The following is a 27,612-nucleotide window of genomic DNA, read 5'->3' on the forward strand; positions in this document are numbered from 1 at the left end:
TAATATTAGGTTGTAATATTTTTAAAGAACATCCTTGGGAATCCCCTAGCAGTCCAGTGGTAAAGGCCTGGGCTTTCACTGCCATGGATCCGGGTTCAGTTTCTGGTCAGGGAACCCATCTGCAAGCTGGGCCGTGCCACCAAAAAAACAAAAGAAGGCAATAAAGCACATCCTTAAGGAAAAACAGTCACACATACAAGGAACTAAAAGCCACATTTATTACTTCCTGTCCCACACTCTCACTGCATATGAGAACCAGGATATGACTATTACAAAACTACTATTCATTCGAAATGTTTAGTTAGATCAAGCAAACCAGCTTTTCTACATGCACATCAAAACAAATCAGTAAAACTGGCTTTGAACACAAAGAAAAAGAGCAGCTGTCATAAGTCTGTTTAAAGAAATGAAGTAAGCATGTGATCCTTATTTGCTCTGATATAAAATCCCACAATTAAACGTTTAGTTTCTAGAACAATGTCTCTCATAAACCAGAGAAATAAAATTATAATCCTGTCTTCCACTGATCCTAGAGAAAATTTTTTCTCCATGTAAGAATGCCCCAATGCCTACATGATTAAAAATAAAGGGGAAAAATTACAACTGAAAAATAATTGCAAGGAACTTAAGAATAATTACTACTGGCTCTGTAGGCCTAAATTAAGAAAAGACTGGTATCAGAATTAACCAGGGTAACAAGGATCACAGGGGAATCAACAGAACTTAATGAAAAGTTTAAACTTTTATTTGCATGAGGCAAAGGCTACAGTTTTATAGGTTTCCCTGGAAAATCAGGGCACTTAATAACTATTTAGGGAGAAAGAACTATGAGTTATAATATAAAAAGATAAGGCTGTTTCATCAAAGAACTAATTTAATTTACTATGTGACTCCTTTAATTAAAATACACTATTAGGTTAATAAAAAGCAGAATATGCAACTCCCAATGCTTAAATCTCTAACAAGTGATATAAAACTAACCCTGGGCTTAGGGAAAGGCTTGCTACCACCCTTTGTACAATTTACAAATATTTTTTCAGCATGCTATAAACAGTGAGAGACTTTAATTTTGGGGGCTCCAAAATCACTGCAGATGGTGACTGCAGCCATGAAATTAAAAGACGCTTGCTCCTTGGAAGAAAGGCTATGACCAACCTAGATAGCATATTAAAAAGCAGAGACATTACTTTGCCAACAAAGGTCCACCTAGTCAAGGATATGCTTTTTCCAGTGGTCATGTATGGATGTGAGAGTTGGACTATAAAGAAAGCTGAGTGTTGAAGAATTGATGCTTTTGAACTGTGGTGTTGGAGAAGACTCTTGAGAGTCCCTTGGACTGCAAGGAGATCCAACCAGTCCATCCTAAAGGAGATCAGTCCTGAATATTCACTGGAAGGACTGATGCTGAAGCTGAACCTCCAATACTTTGGCCACCTGGTACAAAGAGCAGACTCACTGGAAAAGACCCTGATGCTGGGAAAGATTGAGAGCCAGAGAAGAAGGGAGTGACAGAGGATGAGGATGAGATGGCTGGATGGCATCACTGACTCAATGGACATGAGTTTGAGTAAACTCCGGGAGTTGGCGATAGACAGGGAGGCCTGGCGTGCTGTAGTCCATGGGGTTGCAGAGTCGGACACAAATAAGCAACTGAACTAAACTGAACTGATTATTGAGTACTGCTCTAGACACTGGAACTCCACAGAAAAACCAAGATCTCTGCTTTCATGGAGCTTATAGTCTACACAAACAAGATACAAAGTGAACAGGGGTTCAGAAGAAGAATAGGGGTTCTTGAAGAACATGACATCTGAATTAAGACCTGAATGACAAGAAAGAGATAACCATGTGACAATCTTGGAAGAGAACTCTCCAGGCAAAGATGATACAAAGTATAAAGGTACTAAGAATTTAAAATGGAATGGTGCTAAATCAATTTCATTCATCTATTTATATTTTTATTTATTTTTTGAGGCACATCACACGGCATGCTGGATCCTAGTTCTCTGACCAGGGATCAAACCTGTGCCCCTGCAGTGGAAGCTTGGATTCTTAACCACTGGACTGCCAGGGAAGTCCTAAAACCAATTTCTTTTAAATAAAACACATTATCTAGGGAATTCCTCAGTGGTCTGGTGGTTAGGACTCCCTAAGTTCATTGCTGAGGGCCCTAGTTCAATCCCTGGTTGGGTAATTAAGATCCCACAAGCTGTACAGCTTGGCCAAAATAAATAGATAAAATAAATATACTTCTTTAAAAAAAACCCACATTATATAGTGACTTCTATATGCACTACAGTTTGAAAATCCCTGGATGCAAAAGCACTACATGGCGAATAAATAAAAAGACATGATCAAAACAGGATTAAAAATAACACTGACTTGGGTACGAAACAGTATATTGACGCTAACTATATTTTTCTTTTGTTTTTCCTTTTCTCTTGGCCACGCTGTATGGCTTAGGGGATCACAGTTCCCTGACCAGCAATCGAATCCAGGCCATGCAATGAAAGCGCCAAGTCCTAACCACTGGACCCCCGGGAATTCTCTATGCTAGCTATATTCTATGCACTGTGCTAAATTATATAGTCTCACTTTCAGGCTGAAGACATATTATGAAATATCCACATCATTTATAATTAACAATATTTAAACAAACCTTTAGATAGAGAAGGTCAAAAAGTAGTTGAATAGATGAGAAAACTCAGTCTTACTCTTAAATAGTACAAAATATAAAATACAAAGCTAGCATTTCACTTATTAGATTTAAAAAAACATGCAGTTCAGTCGCTCGGTTATGTCCGACTCTTTGCGACCCCATGGACTGCAGCATGCCAGGCTTCCCTGTCGATCGCCAACTCCCGGAGCTTGCTCAAACTCATGTCCATTGAGTCAGTGATGCCATCCAACCATCTCATCCTCTGTCGTCCCCTTCTCCTCCCTCCTTCAATCTTTCCCAGCATCAGGGTCTTTTTAAATGAATCACTTCTTCACATCAGGTGGCCAAAATACTGGAGTTTCAGCTTCAGCATCAGTCCTTCCAATCAATATTCAGGACTGATTTCCTTTAGGGTAGACTGGTTGGATCTCTTTGCAGTCCAAGGGACTCTCAAGAGTCTTCTCCAACACCACAGTTCAAAAGCATCAATTCTTAGGCACTCAGTTTTCTTAATAGTCCAACTCTCACATCCATACGTGACTACTGGAAAAACCATAGCCTTGACTAGACCTTTGCTGGCACAGTACTATCTCTGCTTTTTAATATGTTATCTAGGTTGGTCATACTTTTCTTCCAAGGAGCAAGTGTCTTTTAATTTCATGGCTGCAGTCACCATCTGCAGTGATTTTGAAGCCCAAATGTTAAAGACATAATATCTGAGGCTGGTGAAGGCAACAGTGAAGGGATGTTTTCATTCAATGTAGCTGTGCCATAAACTGGTTTAACTTTCTGAGAGCAAACTGTCACTAGCTACCAAAATTTACAATGTGCATACTGTGTGCATTTGCTACTGAGAGAGTCCCATACAACAGAAGAGATTTACATATAAAAATGTTCATTATATAGTAGCCAAAATCTCGAAACAGTCCAATGTCCATCAATCAAAGATTAAATAAATCATGAAATATCTACAATATGGAATATTTTACAGGGTTATAAAAAAGATAATGACACAAATAGATGCATACTGAAATGAAACAATGTCCACTACTCATTATAAAAGTTCACTGGCTTGCATATATTTCTTTTTGTGTGAAATAAGCTGTTTATTAGTGATGTATAGAAATAAGAATATTTACATATGCATAGGATATATCTAGAATGATATGCACTAGGCTGTGGTTTCCTCCCTTAGGACCAGGACTGGTGAGGGAAGAGAGAGGATAAAGGGCAAACAGAAGATTTTTTTAAATTTCATAATCATCTCTACTACTTCCCCCCCGCCCCCAAACAGTAAACATGGATTACTTCAGAGAAACTTTAAAAAAATGTCTTAAAAAGTGAGAATGGGCTTCAGTTTATCCATAGCTTGAAGCTAGAAAAATATCTTTTCAGGGCTCTTCATATCAGTGAATACAGAAATAGCCAGCCCCAAATATTGAATTAAATATTAAAATGACATTCCTTAAGATCAAATTCCATGGGTATTACAATTAATTGAGAACCATTACACAAAACTAGCATATTCAGGCATCTTTCAACTATACTTTAGTGACATTCCATTATGTAAAATAAAGGCTAATGTGGTCTGCAAAGCCTTCTGGAATCTAGTCCTACGCTTCTCAAACTGTAACATTCATGCAGCTCACCTGTAGATCCCGTTAAAATGTAGATTCTGATTCAGTGATAGGGCTGGAGAGCCCCCTTTTCTATTAAGTACCACAGACTGTACTTCAAGTAGCAAGGATCTAGCCCAAGTTCCTTAGCACTCCCCATCCTTAACTTTGAAAATTAACTGATTTAAAAAATAATTTAGAAACTAGCTTTATCTTAAGCATCTCTCCCTCAGAAGTTATTTTTTTTAAGTGAATTAACATAAAATCTCAACTTTTAAAAAAGCCCTTTTGGGGCAGCAATAATAGCCCTTATGAATAATCAGCATTTGATCTGAATAGCAATTGAGTAGTATTTTAATTATTTGCTGGCAGGGGGAGCTATATTTTAAAAAGGAGTATTAGTATAACTAGGCCTCCATGGCTTCTGGTCAACACATTAAATACAAAAACTCTCCACCACCTCCAAAGTTTCCATCACAACCCACAAAGTTGCCAGATCCACCTCCACGACCTCTGTGATCCACAGGTTGCTTTTCTTGTTTAGGAAGGGCCTTTTTCATGTCACAGTTCACCCATTAATAGTGTGGTATTTCTGAACACCAATTTTATCAACTGTATCATGATCGTCAAAAGTTACAAAAGCAGGGACTTCCCTGCTGGTCCCGTGGTTAAGGATCCACCTTGCAATACAGGACACACAGGTTTGATCCCTGGTCAGGAACTAAGATCCCACATGCCAGGAAGCAGCTAAGCCTGCACACTCCAACTACCGAGCTCACACGCCTCAACTAGAGTCTGTGCACCGCAGTGAAAGATCCCCCATGCCGCAACTAAGGCCCGATGCAGTCAAATAAATAAGTAAATACATATTTTTTAAAAGTGACAAAAGCAAATCCTCTCTTTTCTCCACTCTACCTGTCTTCCATAACTTCTATAGTTTCAATCATGCCATATTTTTCAAAGCAGTCGCTCATATTCTTCTGTATCTTCTTTAATACTACCAACAAAAATTTTCTTTGCTTTTAAAAGGGCATTAGGCTTTACAGAATCCTCCAGAAACAGCTCTCTGGTTTCACCAAACACCCAGCAACTTCATGTGGTTCTGCACTCATTGCCACATCCACCTCTTCAATGGAATGTATTGAATGGAATGTATTACGACTTAAGTCGTAAGGCTAAACGTCCTAGAATGTTTTGTTTGGGCGTTTCTCATCACTGCTCGATCTGTCAGTGTGCCCCATTTCTCAAAATGTTCTCATAAACTATCATCTGTAGTTTCAGTGCAGAGTTCTCCGCTGTGCTGGTTCCTCTGGATCACAGCCCCCCTCCTTCTGGTGGTGGCCAGCTGGGGGTGACCTGGTGGTGGTTTTACCTCTGTTCCCTGGTGGCTCAAACGGTAAAGAATCCACCTGCAATGCAGGAGACCCAGGTTCGAGCCCTGGGTCGGGAAGATCCCCTGGAGAAGGGAATGGCAACTCACTCCAGTATTCTTGCCTGGAGAATCCCACAGACAGAGGAGCCTGGCAGGCTACAGTCCATGAGGTCGCAAAGAGTCAGACATGACTGAGTGTGACTAATGCTTTCACTTTCACTTGGAAACCAGACTTGCCTCTTCCAACTCAAGTTCAATAATGGGACCAAGAGGAGGAGGCCTCCCCATTCTTTCAACTTAGTGAATTATTGCCCTTCCCCACACACCATGTTCTTCATACCTTCATGCCTTTTTATATCTTATATTTCCTTTTTTCTCTATTTCTTTCTGGTTCTCCCCTCACCTACTCCCCTTCAAAAGCTTTTACTCTGTTAGAGGTTTAGTTCAAACTTTGCAGATATTTCAGGTATATGTGAATGCTGTTTCTTTCTTATTCTGAGACTCCTATGCATTCAGGTTTGACTGTCACACTTGTTTTTCGTAAGTTCATCTCCCTGTGGAGTTTGAGGATAAACAGTATCCCTTCTCAGCACGCAGATATAAAATAAATGCTTTCTGTGTACAAGTCACTAAAGTTTCCAGGACTTCCCTGGTGGTCCTGTGGTTAAGACTCAGCTCCCAATGCAGGGGGCCCAAGTTCGACCCCTGCTCAGGGAACTACATCCCACATGCTGCACCCAAGAGATCGCAAGCAGCAACTAAAGATGCCACATGCCTCAACTAAGACTCTGTACACCCAAATAACATAAAAAAAAAAAAATTTTCTGCCACCACCTTTGAAATAATGGTTGTCAAAATCACTTTTTTATTTAATTAATTAATTAACTAATTAATTTTGGCTGTGCTGAGTCCATGTTACTGTGCCAGCTTTTCTTTAGTTGCAGCAAGTAGGGGCTACACTCTCTAGTTGTGGAGTGATGGCTTCTCTTTGCGGTGGCTTCTCCTGTTGCGGAGCACGGGCTCTAGGGTGTGTGGGCTTCAGCAATTGCAGCTCATGGGCACTAGAACACAGGCTCAAACAGTTGGGGTGAACAGGCTTAGTTGCTCAGTGGCATGGGGGGTCTTCCAGGATGAGGAACACTTGGCACTTGGATTCTTTATTACTGAGCTGCCAGGGAAGCGCCTCTCTGATACTCTAAAATGCTTGAGGGAAAATAAGAATGGCATCAAATTTCTAACATACCTTTCCCTCCTTATATTAATTAGAATGTTTACTACACTTTAAAAACCATTGACAGAATGGCATCTGAAATCAAACGCTCACACAGGCAGCCCCCTCTTTGCCACTCACCTTCCTCATCTATCCATTTCATGGTGAACAGTTGTTCGTTGTCAAAAGAACACATGTCTCGAACCTCATTACAAAGACCCTCGAAGGATATTGAAGGTTCAAAATGTGTTATCATGATATCCCTGAAAAAGAAAAAGGAGTTTTAAGTTAGAGAGTGACTAATAATGCCTGATGAGTTGATGGACTTCAGAGATTCTGTGTGGGCATCAACACGTGTCACTTCCAGTAAACTATCTCTGTAAAAAAATAAAACACCAATACTTAATAATGCTTAAAAATAAACACAGTGGTTTTGTGAGAAACCGTAATTTAATCTCCCCTCCTCATTCAAGAAGCCCATCCTACCTGCTTTAACAAATAGGAGGTCCACTTTTGCTTTAATGCTAGTTATCAGATCACTCTCTTGTGAGAACTATACTCCACAGACAAGTAGCTCTATTATTGGTCAGCTTCTGGATTATACTTAACTGAAATAACTTACAGTCTCTAATCGCTAATCTCCCCTCCCCTAGAAGTCTATCTTCATCAAAGAGATGGCCCTTCAAAAATTTAATAAGGATCTGTCACGTCCTCGTCCTCAGCCTTAACTTCCACAGACTAACCACCCAGATTAGCAACCCAATCCTCAAAGCTGGCTTTAAAATATAATTCATATTATAAGGTAGACACCCCCAAAACAAAGGAATAGACATAAATGTGCATTTATTTTCATATTACTATAAGTCATAACATCTAAATAAATCCACCGAGCAGCTATTTACTACAAGCCTCAAAAACACAACAAAATGTTTTAGAACAAAAGACTGGGTTTTCCTCCAAGGAACCATGAGAAGACTCACTGTGATCTAATCCCCACGGAGTAGCCAGCCACAGTCATCCCTTCCAAGGAAAGTCAAATAGACCCAGTGACTAATTCAACAAATACACAGCGATCTCCATGTACCAGGCTCTGTCACAAGGGTTTTACAAAATTAATGTCGTTCATGTCTTTCCTTTGCTTTAAACTCTCCAAATGCCTTTCCCAAAAGGAAAGGGAAACCCAAAGTCCCCAGCAGGGTCCACAAGGCCCTGTAGGAACTGGCCCTTGCTGCCCCTCTGACCTACCACTGGACAGATAAACCAAAGTTTAGAGTCCACCATCTGCCCCAGCTAAGATGTAAGCTTGATGAAAGCAGGAATTTTGTTCATTCTATTCCTAGTGGCCGATACAATGTCTAGCACAGAATGGGTATTCGATAAGTAGCTGTTGAAGAAAGGAAGGAAATGTGTTAGGGACTGTGTGAACTGCCACGGGTAGTTGAAACACAGAGTGTGGAGTAAGAAGGTAGGTATTAAAATTGTCAGTCATCTGCAAAAAAAAGTTAAAACTCCAGTCTTCAGAGGCTCTACAGAAGCTTAGCAGAGAGCCACACATGGAAAGTGAATGGCCTTTTCTTGAAAATGATTCTCTTCCTAAGCATATCATGGTTTCATGCCCCTGCCTCTTAGAACTCGCTTGCCTTGGCCTTCGTAACAGTCTGCTTCCCTGTCTCCCTTTCTACCATTCTGAACACTTATTAAGTCTCCTCTGTCTTCAATCATAAGACATTCTTCACACCTTCTCTCATATTCCTTCTCTTTCTCTTTCTGAAACCTAATTCACTTTTAGTGTTTTATCTATTAACTCTATGTAAGTATCTCCTAAATCTGTAATTTCAGTTCTCTTTGTGGTATTTAATACTCTCGATAGGCTGGTTCCAATTTCTATTCTCAACGTGATCCCACCATTTCCAGCACAAACACTCTATTATAGACATCTGTACTCACAACCCCCATATATAAGACTTTGATGATCCAAGTTTTAATCCTGTCACTTCCTCAGTTTAAGGAGGGAGGTGGAAATTTTTCTTCAACACTACCTTTTTTCTTCAACATCAACTTCCATTAAATCTTTTTCAACCTCATAAGCCCAATGGTCTATACTTCTAAACCTGCCCAAGCTGTATCTTATGCTCCATTTTTTGTTATTCAATTAATTATATACACATATCCTTAGCTAAATTATAAACTGGAAGATAAAAAATTCTTGACTCTTTAATATATTCACATAACTATTTTATATACACAATAGGGACTCAAATATTTCTCAACTGAATGTAGAAGCAGTATTTTCTAGGAGACATCCATCATCTAAAAAGTGTACTCTCGACAGCAAAGAAGAACTAAAGAGCCACTTGATGAAAGTGAAAGAGGAGAGTGAAAAAGTTGGCTTAAAGCTCAACATTCAGAAAACTAAGATCATGGCATCTGGTCCCATCACTTCATGGCAAATAGATGGGGAAACAGTGGAAAGAGTGACAGACTTTATTTTCTTGGGCTCTAAAATCACTGCAGATGGTGACTGCACCCATGAAATTAAAAGATGCTTGCTCCTTGGAAGAAAAGTTATGACCAACCTAGACAGTGTATTAAAAAGCAGAGACATTACTTTGACAACAAAGGTCCACCTAGTCAAAGCTATGGTTTTTCCAGTGGTCACGTATGGATGTGAGAATTAGACTATAAAGAAGGCTGAGCACTGAAGAATTGATGCTTTTGAACTGTGGTGTTGGAGAAGACTCTTCAGAGTGCCTCGGACTGCAAGGAGATCCAATCAGTCCATCCTAAAGGAAATCAGTCCTGAATACTGATTGGAAGTATGATGCTGAAGCTGAAAACTCCAATACTTTGGCCACCTGATGCGAAGAACTGACTCATTTGAAAAGACCCTGATGCTGGGAAAGATTGAAGGCAGGAGGAGAAGGGGATGACAGAGGACAAGATGGTTGGATGGCATCACCGACTCAATGGACATGAGTTTGAGTAAACTCTGGGAGTTGGCGATGGACAGGGAGGCCTGGCGGGCTGCAGTCCATGGAGTCACAGAGTCGGACACGACTGAGCGACTGAACTGAACTGAACTGAACTGACAAGGAAATACCAGTGTTTATGTTTCCTTAGCCTATAAACATATACAGATTCTTTAGTATGTTTCAGGTGTTTGAACAAACAGGTTATATGATTTTCATAATAACTGTCAAACTAATCTTATTTTACACATTTAAAAAGCAAAGCACAAAGGAATATTTGCCAGAGTTTCACAGTTAGGAAACAGAAAATTAATTCAAATCCACATCTCCTAATAACACTTTTGGATACTGTGATCTGACCATTCCCCTCTCCACCCCACCTTCAGAATTCCCCATTAGCAATAGAGCACCTGTCATACCAGCTGCCGGGAACGCTACCAGCTGCTGCTGCTAAGTCGCTTCAGTCGCGTTCGACTCTGTGCGACCCCATGGACTGCAGCCCACCAGGCTCCTCCATCCATGGGATTTTCCAGGCAAGGGTACTGGAGTGGGGTGCCATTGCCTTCTCCGATGCTACCAGCAGACATCCCCAATCTTCAACCTCTTTCAGAGATTCGACTCCTCATCTATAGTCAAAGCCCCTTCCTGGCCAGCCCACAACCAATGGCCAATTCAGTATAAAGGTCCTACATGTGACTTGCAAAAGCTATGAAGTGCCAATTCATCTTTAGAACTCCCCGGAGGGTGAGCTAAGGTTTCTGTTGAGACGTCACAGCATCTTGATATTTTCCTACCTAAGCTTGCTTCCTTCCCTCCCTTTATCTTCCATAGCTATCAACCCCAAAAGTACTCCTGAAAAAAACCACCTGAATGCTCATCTGCGATACCACCTCTCACAACAGGATCCATCCAAGGCATAGCTACCATTAGATGTTATGTTGTGACAAAAGCATAATGGGTACAATAAGTCAATCTCACTTCTAAGAGACTGGCTAATAGAGACTATAATCCTTGTTTCAGAGATTTAATGAGGCTAATTTAGTACATGGGCTTCCCAGGTGGCTCAGATGGTAAAGAAGTCACCTGCAATGTGGGAGACCTGGGTTTGATCCCTAGGTTGGGAAGATCCCCTGGAGGAGGAAACAGTAACCCACTCTAGTATTCTTGAGGGGAAAATCCCCATAGACAGAGGAGCCTGTACAATTTAGTACGTGAAACTAATTTTTTTTTTATTTTTCAGAGAAAATACATTGCCAGCACATAAAAATTATACATATTCCCCCAACTAAATGTAAAATCCATGAGAGCAAGCATTTTGTTTTGCTCATCACTGTATCACCAATATCTAAAACAACATCTGGCCAAGAATGGATGCTCAATTAATACATGTTGAGTGAACGGAGGTGTCATATGTTGGACTCTAAAAAAAAACACGAGGAAATGTAAAATAAAAAGCATTCCACAAAGGAGGGATGACATATTCGAGGTAGCCATAGTATAATGGTTAAGACATGAGAGCTAAAGCCAGTATGTTTGGTTTTGAATCCAGGCTCTATCACTTACCAGCTGTATGGTCTTAAGTGAATTATTTGACTTCTCTATTGGTTCAATTTCCTCACCTATAAAATGAGAATAATATTATCTCCTATGGTATTTTAAGGATTTAATGTGTCAAGTGAATTCACACTTGTAATACTTAGAATAGTGCCTAGCATATTGTTTGTTGTTTAGTCGCTAAGCTGTGTCTGGCTCTTTTGTGATCCCATGGACTGCAGCCTACAAGTCCTGGGATTTCCCAGGGAAAAATACTGGACTGGTTGCCATTTCCTTCTCCAAGGGATCCTCCCAACCCAGGGGTCGAATTTGCATCTCCTGCACTGGCAGGCGGATTATTTACCACTGACACACCAGGGAAGACCAACCTAGCACATAGCATACCCTTAATGTGTTCAACAGCTTTTAAAACTTTGTGTATTCACGTAACACTTTAAATAAAAGTGGAACCTTATTAGATGAAAATAATCCAGCTTTCTAAAGACAACACACAGATTGTTTAATACGGTGGAGGGAACAAGCATCTATATCCTTTCTGAGTGAAAGAGTTAAGTTTCTCAGTCGTGTCCAACTGTTTGTGACCCCATGGACTGTGGCCCACCAGGCTTCTCTCTTCATGGAATGCTCCAGGCAAGAACATAGGAATGGTTTGCCATTCCCTTTTCCAGGGGATCTTCTCGACCCAGGGACTGAACCCAGGTCTTCCGCAGTGTAGGCAGATTATTTACTGTCTGAGCTACCAGGGAAGCCCCTTTCATTCTAAGGGCCCACTGAAATGACAGAAAATTGAATATGACAAGTTTATCAAAGTCTTAGAAAACAAAAAACGGCATCAACAGCAGACCAGAAAGCATGAAAAAATCCTAGATGATTGAAAACAGATGAGACAAAATTGATGGAGAAAACATACCAGCCCCCAAAATTAAAGTTAACTGGAACCCTTTAAAGAGAGAAGTTTTACTGACACAAAATTACTTTTCCTTCTCTAAACATCTAACCACACTTCTTTGTTTTTCAAGTGCATCACACTTACATAAGCATTCATTATAAGTGCTTTTTAAAAACTGCTTTAAAAAATATGAGTTAAAGAACAGAATAATGTTATAAACCTTTACAATGTAAAAATTAACAAAAACAATCAAGACAAGAGGAAGTATAAATTCAGAAACGTCTTTCCTAATAGGAAGTCAACACTCTTATCTAAAACTAATAATTAAATATAAAAGCAGAGAACAAGAGAAAAAAAACAACAACTGAATTTAAAAATAGTCAAACGATTTGAACAGACACTTCTCCAAAAAGTATATAGAAGTGGCTAACAAGCTTAAGAAAAATGTTTATCATCACTAATTATCAGAAAAATGCAAATCAAAACCATAACGATAGGGCAGAAATTAACACAACAAACTACATTGTAAATCAACTACACACCAATAGAAAAAAAACACAATAAAATGTCACCTCACATCCATCAGGATGGCTACTATCAAAAACCTAGAATAACAAGTGTAATCAAAGATGTGGAGAAGCTGTTGCCCTGTGTACTATTGGTGGGAATGTAAAACGGTGCAGCAGCTATAGAAACCAGTATGGATGTTCCTCAAAAAATTTAAAAAAGTATTTCCATATGATCCAGCAATTCCACTATCCAAAAGAACTGAAAGCAGGGAATCCAATACATATTTGTAGACCCACATTCATAGCAGCATTATTCACAATGGCCAAAAGGTGGAGGCAACCCAAATGTTCACTGACAGATGAATACATAAACTAAATGTGATATACAAACACAGAGAAGTATTATTCAGCCTTAAGAAGAAAGTAAATTCTCATACATGCTACAATATGAATGAATCTTGAAGGTGAAATAAGCCAGTCGCCAAAAGACAAATACTGCATGACTCCATGTGTATGAAGTATCTAGAGGAGTCAAATTCATAGAAACAGAAAATAGAATAGTAGTTGCCAGGAGTTGGGGGTTGCAGGAGGATGGAAGAGTTGTTAATATGTAACTTCAGTTTTGCAAAATGAAAAAGTTCTGGAGATTGGTCACATAACAATGTGAATATAGTTAACACTACTCAACTGTACACTTAAAAATGGTTAAGATAGTCAATTTAAAATCAATTTAAAACGTTTTACTATAATTATACATAAAAGAAAAAGCAGAAGCAGGCATATTATTTAAGTTTTAAATGTAACCACAAGAAAAACTAAAAATTGTGAGGAGAGGAGGCAATGAAGAAGTGCTAAATTCCTTATCTTACATACTGGTCAACAGATATAATAAAAAGAAAGCAAAATTTTAATAGTAGTTAAATCTTGGTGGTGGAACGGGGGATTAGGAGGAGACAAGAGATAGAAAGAAGAGGTACTTTGTAAATATTGAAACCCTTCTGAATGGCATAGATTATTATTAATTTTTCTACCATGTAAAGGTATGATTTTATGACATGTTACTTTATAATAAAATAAATATAAATAAAATATAAAACAAATTTTAAATTATTGTTATACATAAATAAAATTATTGTTCTAATTATTTTTAAAATTTGTATTTTAAAAAGAAAATTAAAGCAGAAAATAGTTCCTTCCTCTAGTGACATTAAAAGGCAACTTGCTTACCTTAAAGCAATCTTTCTTTCAAATTACCCCCCAAGGTTACTAGTATGAGGGGGTGAGGATTGGGAGAATATATTCTAGAACTAAATCAGAAGAGAAGGCTTCCGCTGAACTTCTCTGGCAATGAACAAGTGTGACGTTATCTCTTTGAAAGCAAGGAGAAGAAATTAGTATGATCAGATGTCATCAAAATATGAGTTTCTTATTAAGGTCCACTCATAGTTAAAATTAACACTATGGAAGCATATTTGTAAATAGAGATTTTTCAGAAACTTGATTTTTCAAGAGCTGTAAAATATTGACCAGAATGTGCAAATATTTTTAAAACATGCTTTAAAAATCCTTTAGAAATCATAAGTAGATACATCCTAAAGAGACTCAGTGAAGCAGTCAGGCTTTATCAACTGCCACTCCTTAAGTTCCAGGAACTAAAACCTTTAAGGGACTTTTTTTTATAAATACCCCTCTAAGTAATTGGGTAAGCACCAGGTTCATATATCCCACAATCACCAGATCCTTATTATAGTACCAAACTGAAAATAAACTGCAAAATAAAGATATTACTTCTAAGGTACAAAACAAATTATCCATGGAAGACTTTTTTTCCTGGTTTTAACTTCAGTGTTGGCATAAAATAGCTTACCACTGGTCTTCAACAATACAGTCTGCTTTACCACAAAGATGCCCAAAATGGTAAATTTAGATATAGTTTTAGCTGAATTTAAAAAAGAAAAAAAAAAAGCATTTTTAACTGTGCTTCACCAGTCAAACAGTTTTAAGCATTCATTATGTTCCTATGTTCTAAAACAAAGAATCTAAAGCTTTTACTTAGGACTAACTGCTTAAAAAAAAAAACACAAAAAAAAAACCTGAAAAAGAACCATATTCAATCCTTTTGCTATTTCAACATAAGCTTTTTTCCTAAATATAGCAGAATCAGAAAAAAATTTTTACTTGTGTTCACCAATATAACAGATTTAGGCACAATTATCCATGGATGTAACACCACTGGGTGAAAGGTGGTGAGGAAATATCTGTATAATCTCAAAGTATCATCCCTCAAATTAATCATTAATATAAAAATCCATAAGGTAACATCTATATTTTAACAGTCAAGGAGATAGAAAACTGACTCAAAAAGAACTATGAAATATGAATTTGACAATAAAGAAAAAGTAATCTCCAAAAGGCCCATCAATATACTAACAGGGCAAAGGGAAACTTCTCTGAAGGGTAAGACTAGACTTTGTATTGTGGTTTACTAAGCCTCAGTATTATCATCCGTAAAATAGAAATGATATCTACCTCTCAACATTGTTTAAAAAAAAAGTTAGCATTTTTTGCCAATTGCATTTGCAAGAATTTAAAAGACTGATAAGATGTAATGGAATCATAAGGAAAATCATTTTATCTGTACACTGTTATTGGGAATGTCAATTGATATATTTTTGGAGGACAATATCAAGTTTTAAAATAGGCATATCTTCGACCATGCAAGAATATACATTAAATATTAGGATATTCCTTCAACATGACTTGACAGAGCAATTTAATGAAAATTCATCAACCAGAAAAAAGATTATATAAATTATGGTATAACAATAGTATGCAACACTATGTGCCAATTATACAGAAAGAGGCAGATTGCTCTATCTATATGTATCTACCTGTTTATCTGTCTATCCTGACATGGAAAAATGATCATGAATGAAAAAAACTCAAAGAAACACATGTAAACATACGAATACATTTATAGGGAAAAATAAACGTGTGTGTATATGTATATATATAATATATTGATACGTAGAACATCCCCAACTGTTAACAATGCCCCGCCTAGGAAGTATGGGTGAGAGGTTATGGGGGAACTTTCTACTTTCTACTTCCCTGGTGGCTCAGATGGTAAAGCGTCTGCTGCCTGCAACGCGGGAGACCCGGGTTCAATCCCTGGGTCGGGAAGATCCCCCGGAGAAGGGAATGGCAGCCCACTCCAGTACTCTTGCCTGGAAAATCCCATGGACATAGGAGCCTGGCAGGCTGCAGTCCATGGGGTCGCAAAGAGTCAGACACGACTGAGCGACTTCACTTTCTTTCTACTTTATATATTTCTGTATTTTAAAAATTAACTTTGATGCCTTGTTTTTATGATCTGTATTAGGCTGGTGGTGGCATTTTTGTTCCTATCATTGTTCTCGGCCGTGTTCCTACCTAGGTTAGCTGTCCGTCAAGAACAGTGCTGGGGACACAGAAACAGCTGTTCAGTTGCTTCTGGACATTTCCACCTGGATGCCCCCAAAGCAAATTTTGATTACTTGTTTCAGGGGATTAATTACCTTCCCTAATAAATCTCTTCTTTCCCTATTCCCTAGTCTCTCCAAATGAGAAATCCAAGTCAGACTCAGACCCTCTCTCTTCTCCACAAGCAATCACTCTCTAATTCATAATGATTCTACCCCCTGAAATCACCCCTGAATCCACATCCTCTTTTCCATCTCAGAATCTCTCACCTGGACTCCTTCCAAAGCCTCCAGATAAAGTCATCCATTGCTCATTCATCTACAATACTGGTTCCAAGAGTGATCTTTCTAAAATAAAAATCTAAATCGTACATCCCTTACTTAAAATCTTCACCAATGAGAAACAGTCTGGAGTCCAAAGTATGATATTTGAGTCTTCCTTATCCAGTGCCTGTAACCTTCTTACTAGCTCACTTCTTATCAGTGCCGACTATACACTTTATGTCCTAATGAGGAATGACTATGGGACTAACAACTAAACCCATCTTAACTCCCCGAGCATATCATGCAGCTGTGCAATGCCTGGAATGACCTCCCACCCAACACTGTGGTCCAGCAGACAAACAAATTACCCTTTAATAGCCTCAAACACTGCATCCTCTAGGAGGGCTTCCCGCAACCCAAACTCCTCCCCAAGAGCCATCCGTGTACACACACACACCCACACACACACACACACACACCCACTTTATGAACTTTATAAAGTCTTTCCTCCTACAAGTCTCTTGGTTCCTCAAGGGCAGAGCCTTATACCCACCTCAACATCCTCTGTGACCACCCTGGTACCACGTACCTGGCTTAGAGTGCTTGTTCAACAGTATTTATTAAACTGAGTTGAAACACTTTGGTAAAATGTGAAATCCTAAACCAGATTGGGTTTTCTAAAATCATTGTTTTAATTAGGCTCATTTGAACCATGAAAGAAACAAACACTCAAGTAATCTTAGAAAGAGGTCGAGGAGCTATATTAGAAAGCTATCAAGAAACATTGCTTTTTTTTTTCTCGTTTCCTCAGCCCTTCAGCTTGCACATGGCGATCCTGGCCCCACCAGCCTCCCTGGTAACTCTTCCGCTTCAGTCCTCGCTGCTGACAAGCAATTTATCTCCACATCATCCAATCCAAATTTCTGAGAGGGTTGTTTTGGGTTTGGCAACAGGCCACCATGTCCTTTCTCTCTCTCTGGTGAAGCTATGGATCTGCTGCCTCTGCTTAGGTGCTGGGCCAGACAGTCTAGGACCAATAACCGACCTTCCCCTAACTTTCAACTCAAGATATCATTCTTATTTCCTTAGAACCCATACTGGAAGTATATCTCTAAAATTGTTTTGTAATACTTTTAAAAACACGTCTTGCCAAGACTTGTCCACAGTGAGAAAATCCTGCATACTTCGTCACTGAACCAGCTATACTTTCCAAATATGTAAGGAGCTCATCCCATTTTGTTTGTAGCCGTGTAATGAAAGGATCCTCTGGATTCATAACTGCTCAACAGCGGTGGTTTACAAAGCTTTTTGCAAAATTTCTCTTATGTTTATTATGGAAGGAAATGAGTAGTCCAGATATTTCCTTGTTAAATTCTACCCCGTAATATCCAGTAACTTTATATAAGGATAGCACACACAATGGCACTCAACCACTAACCCACAAAACCTGTTTCTCCTCCTCCAAACTAACACGAGTAGGTAATGATTGAAGAAAGGCAGGCTACTCAGTGACAAGCTCATGTCGTAAGTAAAGAGGAGTACAGGCCAGGGGACAGGCACTCTTAGGTGGTATCCAATAAACTCACATTCTCAGGGCTATTAGTCTTCTGCTTAAAAACTAGAAAAGGGCTAATTAAATATCTTTTATATCTAGGGAGACAGCACAGTTGCACAAAGAACAAATTTAACAACATTAGAACACTCAACATCGTTGAAAGGGGCAGCAATTCATTCACTAAAAAATTCTGGCTATTCCAAGATTTCAACGTTCACTGGAAAGAAATATTGTTAGAAGGGGATAAGGGAAAAACTCTCCCATAACAGCCGTTCTGATGATGTGAAAGAAAAGAAACTTTTTCAAATGCAGATTGTCCTCACATTTCTTGATAGTAAGGGAAGAATTTTCTATTTAAAAATTAGGCAGGTGTTCTAGACGGCCAACCTGTTTATTAACTATCCTCATTGGTGACTCATTTTAGTTTCATCTGTAGTAATGAGCAGCTGACTACACAATATCATAACCATCAGTTTGGGCTATTGTTAATAAACATATAATCTTAACAGATCTAATTTCAGAGGTCAGAAATTGGAACAATTTGGAACACTGATGTTGTCTTCAAATGAGGCTTGAAATGAAGGCACTATTAGAAAGCTTTCATTGAATAAAGGTACTAAATGGCAAGAGGTTGATTCACTACTAATCAAAATTCATAGGTTTTTAAAAATAAGCAAAAAAAAAGTTAAACTGAATGTCTTGGAGACATTTCAGTCAAGCATTAGTAGTGTTATAAGTCCTTATCCTCCTTTTTTAAAAAATAATTGGAGCAGTACCTACATTCTAAAGTATAGCAGACTTAGATTTCTTTGCAAAGGAGAAGCTTACAACATTTTTAATTTATATACTTGTGAGGCCTATTTGGGTCTGTATGGTATCAGTGGTAAAACATCAGCCTATCAAGGCAGGAGTCACTGGTTCGATCCCTGGGTAGGAAAGATCCCCTGGAGAGGGAAATGGCAACCAGTATTCTTGCCTGGAAAATTCCATGGACAGAAGAGTCTGGTGCGCTACTATCCACGAGGTCGCAGAGTCCAACACAACTGAGTAATTAAGCACGAGGCCTACTTGCAATTGTCAAACTAATAAAAATGGGAGAAAAAAGGAAGAAGCACTATTTTCATGTTTCATAGTTGGAATCATTGAAAACTACCTAAATTTGCTAAGTCGAGAGTCAGAAAAGTAAACTGGTGAACTAAAAATAACAGTTTAACAATAAAAAATTGAGAGGCATAGGGGAGCAAGGAAGCAAAGTACAGGGTGCACCCAGTTTCTCATCTTTCAGAGGAAGGAATCACTAGATACCATCTAAAGTTGATAAATCACAAAACAGAAGTATGAAATTTTAAAGTAAGAAATAAAGACAATCTCCAGAAGAACAAGAAATGAACTATCAATAGTAGTTAACTCTTGAGGTTGGGAGGACTGGATGGGGAACACTTTTCATTTTATATTTTTGAACAATTTGCCCGTTCCTACTGTGTGTGTGTGTAAATCTAGCTTTTTAAAACTGTCAGTAATCAGACACTATAAAAAAAGAAAATGTACTATACTTTATTCTCTGTACCTAACAACTCACAGGCTGTCAACTTTATAAAAGAGAGCAGATTCTAAAGTGAAATATCTCATCTGTTAAATTAAAGATAAGATAAAGGAAACAAAGCATTTTTTTTCCAGTGCAAAGTACAGAGCTATTGTTTTCAAATCAAGACTTCCTTGATCAATTTAAGCAAAACCACTGTTACTGTCCAAAATAACTCCTTTAACTACTCCTGAATACAGTCAAGCTAATAAACAGAGAGTCCAAGGCTTCACTGCAGCAAATAAAATAATGAATCCTTTTGTTAAATCAGTAAGACACATAGGAGCTTATATTTTCTTTGAAATCAAAACAAGGGAGGCATTTTGAAAGTTTGCTATCTTCACTGATCCTCTCAGGAATGTAAAAGTATGCACTGCAGTTTCAAACCTCCTAGTGCTTGAGTTTTTTTTAAAAGCAATCTACTTCTGCTTGAACAAGCAGTAAGACAGGCCACAGAGGTTGGGTTTTCTGTTAGCCCTCAGTTTCAAACCTTTATGCTCACACTAACAGTTCACCTTTCTAATGTTCCCAAATGTAATTATCTCAAAAAAAATTCACACCGCAACTGAATTCAAGGGAAGGGGGACACTTCAGATTACTGATTGCGGAATATGATTTAATACTGTGATTTTAGGACTGGGTTATTTTTGGTAACCACAGTAGTTGTAACTTAGGTGATAACATGAGTAAAGAGCACAGATTTTAAAACTGCCTACGCACACCCTCTTCTCTTCTTGCAGTATCTCACCCTATCGGACAAGACTTAAAGCAACCCTGACAAAGAAGAGTTCACGAATTTTAATTTACACATATACAACCTAACCCAGGCGAGACCTAAGTACCTAATGCATATCCCTGAAAACACATCAACTTTACTCAAATATAACCTCTACCTCTAACATATTGGCAGCCTGATCATATTCCTGATACATGTCGGGAACTCTTCTATACCATCAAGACAAATCTGACTTAGAAAACCAGAGGCTATAGGCCTGCTGGTAATCAAAAGGGTCAGCATAACGGAAGCAATCCTGTCTTTTAAACCTAATAGTAAACTTAGTTAACTAAGGCATCGCTCAGAATCAACTCTCAACCCCTAATACTATCGAGACTTAAAAGACGTACAGCTCTTTGTAAATCTTAGTAGGCAAGTCTCTCAAACCCACCAGGGGGACCTACTTACTCCAAGGCTCCTCCCCTGGACCCTACTCAGGATTCTCAGCCGTGCGGTTCCAGGGCGCCCTGCACCACCCCTGGATGGGGGTGCTCGATGTTCCTCCCCCGACCACTCGGTCATTCATCCCGAGTCCCCCCGACTAGCCCGCCCAAACCATTCCTCCCACATCTCCAGCCCCACATTCGCCCCTCCTCCAGGCCAAGCCGAGCTGGTCTTTCCCCACCCCTGCCACCCCCACCGCAGGGCACTCACCCGCGGTAGTAGGCTTTCACCCGGACCTGGTGAGAATGGTCCCCAATGCCGCCGCCTGCGGTCGGGTGAGACATGGTACTGCTGTCTCTCTGGGTCGGCATCTCCTTACTCCCCCGCCTCGCAGGAGGCCGAGGGTGCGGGGGGCGCGCCGGGCGCCGCAGGGGACTCCGCAGCTGGAGCCTCTCGCGGAGCCGTGGCTGCCCTTTCGCCTACCTGTCGTCCCCGCCCGCGGCGCGGACCCAAGGGTCGCCTCGCCTGGGCAGCCGGAACCGCACGGCTCCTCCCACCGCCGGCGGCCGACTCTGCCTCTACAGCCGCCCGGGCCCTGCACGCCTCCCGCCTCCGCCCCTCCCACCTCGCTCGCTCTAAAGGCCCACATTCCGGGGGAGGGCGGGTGCAACCATCGATCCAAATCAAGGAGCCTCAGTGTCCGGCTGAACCATTCTTACGGGAGCAAGGCAAAGGGGAGGGAGGATGGGGGATGGTGGTGCTGAACATCATATCAGATTCCCTGGCAGGGGGCCTTTTGTGGGAGCTGTAACTGAGAGAACGTGAAGGTTCAAATTACTATACTTCTGTAAAAAGCCCTCCCTACGAACATGGTTGAAGACAAGTGCTGCGGCATCTCACCCCAGTTTCCTAACTTGGTCGCGTCCGCGGTCAGCCGACTGGGGACGCGGAGAAGATTTGGAGTGCGGGTTTCTGGGATTTGGAGTCCCCGTGGAATTCTGGGACTTGAGGTTCCTTACATGTATAGAGCCCCGCCTTCTCGCTGTCTGTCTCCCGCTGGTGCCCCAGGAGACTTTGGCGTGCAAATCCTGAATCCACCTTGGGCATCCGAGGACATTGGAAATGATTGGGATTCGTCACAGTCTAGACTTTCTTCTCTGCTGAATTCTCCTTCCAATTGCATAAATCATCTCAATTATACAGTACTTTTTGGGGAAAGAATTTGATTAAGGGCTCAGTATAGCGTCTTTTATGGAAAGAATGTAGTATAATATATGTAACAAATGTAATAATAAATGTAATGAAGAAACTCAGTAAGAAGGTATGATGGAAGACTTGACTTTTCTTCCTTCTGCTGCCCGCATATCTTGGCCCTTGTATATTGCCCTTGCATGGAACAGGTGCACAATGAATATTTAGCCAATCAGTCAAGCCATCCAACTAGCCATGCATCATCATTTATTTATTTATGGCTGCACTGGGTCTTTGTTGCTGCATGGGGGCTTTCTCTACTTGCAGCAAGCAGGGGCTACTCCTCGCTGAGGTGTGATGGCTTTTCACTGCTGTGGCTTCTCTTGCTTCAGAGCAGTGGCTCTGGGTGCAGAGGAGTGGCTCTGGCTCTTAGTTGCTCCCTCTGTATGTGGGATCTTCCTGGACCAGGGATTAAACCGTGTGCTCTGCATTGGTAGGCAGATTCTTAACCACTAGACCAACCACCAGGGAAGCCTACATCAGCATTTTTTAACATCATTAAAACATTGTTAACATCGACTGTTGTTCATAGTAGCTTTGCCAACTTACATTCCCATCCTAATACTATTTTTATTATTCATTGCTAGTGTATAGAAATACAATCGATTTAGTATATATCTGAATCCTGGGTTGGATTGCTGCATTCATTCATTAGTTCTAATAGTATTTTGATGACTTCCCTAGAATTTCCCTTGTACAAGATTATGCTATTTTAGAATACAAATAGACTTATGTCTTCCTTTCCAATCTGTATATCTTTTATTTTTCATGTCTGATTGCATTAGCTAGAAGCTATTGTATTATGTTGAATAAAGAGAAGTATGTGAACATTCTTGTCTTATTCTCAGTCTTCTGTGGATAGTTTTCAGTCTTTCACCATTAGATGTGATTATTGCTCTGGATTTTTTTGTAGATGCCCTGTATCAGGTTAAGGAAGTTTCACTCTATTCTTAGTTTTTTGCCTATTTTTATTATGAAGGTGTTGGGTTTTATTTAGTGCTTATTCTGTGTCTATTGAGATTACCATGTAGTTTTGTGCTTTATTCTATTGATGTGATACGTTACACTAATTTTTGGATGTAAGTCAATCTTGCATTCCTGGGAAAAATCCCTCTTGGTTATGACATATCCTTTTTATATTCTATGTTGCTAGATTCAGTTTGCTAATATTTTGTTGAAGAATTTTGAATCTACTCGTAAGCATGGTTTCCTTCAGTTTTTTTTTTTTATTTTTTTCTGGCTGTGTTGGGTGTTTATTACTGTATGCAGGCTTTCTCTAGTTGCAGTGTTCGGGCTTCACATTGCAGTGGCTTCTCTTGTTGCGAAGCACAGGCTCTAAGCGCATGGTCTTCAGTAGTTGTGGTGCCTGAGCTCAGCAGTCAAGTAGACTCGTGGGCTCTAGAGTGCAGGCTTACTAGTTGTGGTTCATGGGCTTAGTTGTCCTGAGACCTGTGGGATCTTCCCAGACCAGGGATCAAACCTGTGTCCCCTGTCTTGGCAGGTGGATTCTTTACAACCGAGCCACCAAGGAAGACCCCTTTTAGTTTTTCAAATGTATTTATAACTGCTGCTTTGAAGTCCTTGTCTGCTATGTCTTATATCCATGTCCTTTCAAAGACTGTTTCAGTGTGTATGGGTCCCATTGCCTGTTTCTTGTATGTCTCATGTTCTTTTTGTTGCTGTTGCAAACTGTACCTTTCCACTGTGGCAACTCTGAAGACTGATCCAAACCGGCTCCTTGGCTGGCTGTGATGGCTTGCTTGTTTATTTTTGAGTTGGCCAGACTAGGTCACTAGAGTCTGCTTCCTCCACAGTGGGCAGCCTCCAGTGTCTCTCCTCAGAGGGTGTAGCTTTGGCATGCACACTGTTACCCCGACTCCTGGTCCTTCCCCTGGGGGATGACAGTGATTTCAGTCTGATTCTCTTTGACTGTCTCTTCTCCTCAACTCCTTATCAAGCTTTTGGCTGGGGTTTATCTCACAGATGTTAGCCTCCACTAATTGGCAACTGATTACTCCTGTGTTTTTGACAATGCCTTGGGGCAAAAAATTGTTTCACAGTCTGATCCAATGGTTGTTTTTTTATTTATAATTCTACCAGTTAGGGTTGTTTCATTGGAGAGAATATAAGAGAGCTAGCTACTCATGGGTCCATTCTGGAAGTGCTCTGACGTTAACTTTTAAAGTCAATTTGATGTAATTAAAATTAGATAAAGCGCACACAGTTAAACATATGGGATGATCAGGGTGTAGAGATTATGTCATTTTTAGTAACAGAATATGAGACACTATCTCTTTAGTTTAAAGAAAATGGGACTCTGTAAAAGGGTTTAAAAGGAACCTAGCATCACATTAATCATATCTTTAGGAAAATTTGGCTTCCAATCTACTAGATTGAGCTAGTAAGAAAATGTCTAATTAGAATAGGTAGACCTTTATATTCAATCTTTTTTTTTAATTGGAGGATAATCGTTTTACAATATTGTGTTGGCCTCTGCCATGTAGCAACATGAATCAAACACAGGTATACATATGCCCCCTCCCTCCTGAACCCCCTCCCACCCTCTAGGTTGTCACAGAGCCCTGGGTTCAGCTCCCTGCGTCACAGCAAGTTCCCACTTGACATCTATTTAAATATGGTAATGTATATGCTTCCATATTACATTATTCTCTATCCTATTCAATTATTCTATACAGGTTGAAGTAAGTCAGAAAGAGAAAGACAAATATTGTATATTAACGCAGGCATGTGGAATCTAGAAAGATGGTACTGATGAGCCTATTTGAAAGGCAGCAGTGGAGATGCAGACACAGAGAACAGACTCCTATTCAATCTCAACCAGCCCCACCAGTGTGCTCTGAAGCCAAAATCAACTATGAAAATTTGTTTGCCATGTTCTTTATGTCAGGTGATAAATCCTGCTGCTGGATCTTTGATTTCTGTTTCTGAACTGAGAATCATACGATCCAAAATGGAAAGTCAGTGGTAGACGTTCTGAAAAAGCCTCTGACAGTCCTTTTTCTTTCTGTTGTATTGAGTCGGCCAAAAAGTTTGTTGGGAACGAACTTTTTGGCCAACCCAGCACTTAAAATGGTGCTTATTAACACTTGCAGTTTTGAAAACCTGCCTCCCTTAACTTACCATTCTTTAGTGGTTTTACTAAGTATGTGATAATGTCACTAAAAGGAGAGAAAAGTGTTTAAACTGCAAGTCCTGACCATTTGGACAGACTTTATGACCTGTGGAGATAAATATTGGGCTGAATGAGCTGAATGATACCTACTTTTGGCTTACTACAATTACTTTAATTGAAAAAAAATTAATGCTCAAATCCATCAGCTTAAGGGATTTAAAATATTTTTGTCCAACATTCTCTCATTTTGTCATTATCAGAATGCTTGTCCATATGTGCAGAAATAACCTGCTGAAGGAATAAATGACAGACACAGGTCCTATGTAATTGTGTCCTAATAGTATCACATTAATTGTTTTACTGAAAGAGACACAGATGTACAGAACAGGCTTTTGGACTCTGTGGGAGAAGGCAAGGGTGGGATATTCTGAGAGAATAGCATTGAAACAAGTATACTATCAAGGGTGAAACAGATCACCAGCCCAGGTTGGATGCATGAGACAAGTGCTCAGGGCTAGTGCACTGGGAAGACCCAGAGGGATCAGATGGGGAGGGAGGTGGGAGGGGGGATCAGGATGGGGAACACATGTAAATCCGTGGCTGATTCATGTCAATGTATGGCAAAAACCACTATAATATTGTAAAGTAATTAGCCTCCAACTAATAAAAATAAATGAAAAAAAATTTTTTTTACTTAACCTTGAAGAGCAGAAGTCATGACCCAAACTCCTGACTGGAGTCCTGACAGCTGAAGTTAGTGAGAGAGTTTAGTTTGTATTCTGTTAATTAACTTTATTGAGTTAGCATAGACAGCAAACAATACCCCCATGACTCCCTTCGCCTTTCTTTCTCTTATGCCCTCTCACTGCCCCATTGACATCGCCTGCTTTATCTAGGTACTCCCTTCACTCCAGCCACATACACTTATTTCCACTGCACTTCCCCAGTTTCACTCCCACACTACAGATAATGACATATAACAATCTGAGCCTTAATTTGTTTTGCCTGAAATAAAATGGCTTTGCTTTAATGAACTATCAATGGAGAGTCCCATGAAGCAGAGGAGTCAGCAAAATAAATGAATAAATGAGATAAAACCAAACATGTACTTAATGAAAGTTACTGAATAGCCAAAGAGGTCTGAGAAATCTCAACACAATTAACTCCCATGGGTTTACTGGTGCAGGCACTATGCTCTCTCCTTCTTTTTAAGAAAGTTACAATCCAGATAGGATATCAGGACATGTACCAATGAAGAGAAGAACAACGCAAAATGGGAAACTGCACCAGTAAATGACAAAGAATGATTGTAACAGCTCTTGAGTTCTCCCTCGTCTTCTTCAGGAACCAGAAGAATCCACTTCTGTCTGGCTTGACTGAACAGCACAAAGTTGACTAGTAAGTGACAGGCTGAAAGAGCCTCCATCCCAAAAAATAAACACAAACTTTTGGGACTTCTCTGGTGGTTCAGTGGCTAGAGTTCTGTGCTTCGAATGCAGGGGATCCAGGTTCAATCCCTGGTCAGGGAACTAGATCCCACATGCTGCGACTAAGACTTGGCGCAATCAAATAAACACTGGAAAAAAAACTTTAACAACAGCAAAAACATACAGCCTTCTTTTAGAAGTATCAGTTTAATGATGTTGGCATACCAAGTATGCTGTCCCTAACAATAACAAACCATTACATGTAAGCTACCCTCCAATTTGAAAAGGCAAACCTGTTTTTGTGGATGGCATTTCCAATTGAAAATGTAAATTTATCTAATAAATTCTTCCCACTCCAGCAGCTCAGCACCCCAACACTGGCTTCCTTCAATAACCGAGTTCTGTCTCACAGTCTCAGGAGTAAATTCCTCTCCCCTACAAGGCTGCCAACCCCTCTCCCCTCTCATGGAGGACTAGCTCATTTTCTCTACCACCTCCACCTATTTCCCACTGGACTCAAATCTTTTCATATCGAATTTCTGCTGACCTTGAATTAAACCACATCCTATTTTGGGCCACAGAGAAATCAAGGGAAAAAGCAGAACTCATAGCCTGTAATGATTTTGGGCTGCTTAATCACATGCACAACATCAAAGGGAACAGCACTTCAGGATAAAGCTGCCTGGTAGCTTACCTTCACACTGTGCTTATCACCCTGAGACTTAGGCATGAGGTATTTTACTGAATTGGTATGGCTTCCCGTCCTGGATAATAACAAATTATGAATCAACCCATGTTATTCTTCAGTCAGTCAGTCGTATCCGATTCTTTGTGACCCCAAGGACTGCAGCACTCCAGGCTTCTCTGTCCTTTACTATCTCCTGCAGTTTGCTCAGACTCATGTCCATTGAGTCAGTGATGCATTCAAACCATCTCATCCTCTGTCAACCTCATCTCCTCCTGCTCTCAATCTTTCCCAGCATCAGGGTCTTTTCCAATGAG

The 27,612-nt window shown here is 39.9% G+C and overlaps 1 protein-coding gene and 1 non-coding gene across 3 annotated transcripts in view; one reads left to right on the forward strand and one right to left on the reverse strand.

The window, feature by feature from the left end:
- PRKCI (protein kinase C iota) overlaps positions 1-21,226 on the reverse strand; it is a 69,256-nt gene extending 48,030 nt beyond the window's left edge. The window contains exons 1-2 of one of the 2 annotated variants that reach the window (XM_043473757.1): positions 21,070-21,226; positions 6,999-7,120 (exon numbers count right to left, since the gene is read on the reverse strand). In XM_043473757.1, coding sequence (XP_043329692.1) covers positions 6,999-7,120; positions 21,070-21,170 — 223 coding nt within the window. In that variant the 5' untranslated portion in view covers positions 21,171-21,226. Of the gene's footprint in view, positions 1-6,998; positions 7,121-20,823; positions 20,957-21,069 lie in introns of those variants that run through there. The other variant, XM_043473758.1, reaches the window with a different exon arrangement.
- A 5,413-nt stretch (positions 21,227-26,639) lies between these two features.
- TRNAR-UCG lies at positions 26,640-26,712 on the forward strand. Its single transcript has one exon. It is a non-coding gene; the product is annotated as a tRNA-Arg (tRNA).
- The last annotated feature ends 900 nt before the right edge of the window (positions 26,713-27,612 follow it).

This window comes from Cervus canadensis, chromosome 7 (genome assembly GCF_019320065.1).
Source record: "Cervus canadensis isolate Bull #8, Minnesota chromosome 7, ASM1932006v1, whole genome shotgun sequence".
NCBI lineage: Eukaryota > Metazoa > Chordata > Mammalia > Artiodactyla > Cervidae > Cervus > Cervus canadensis.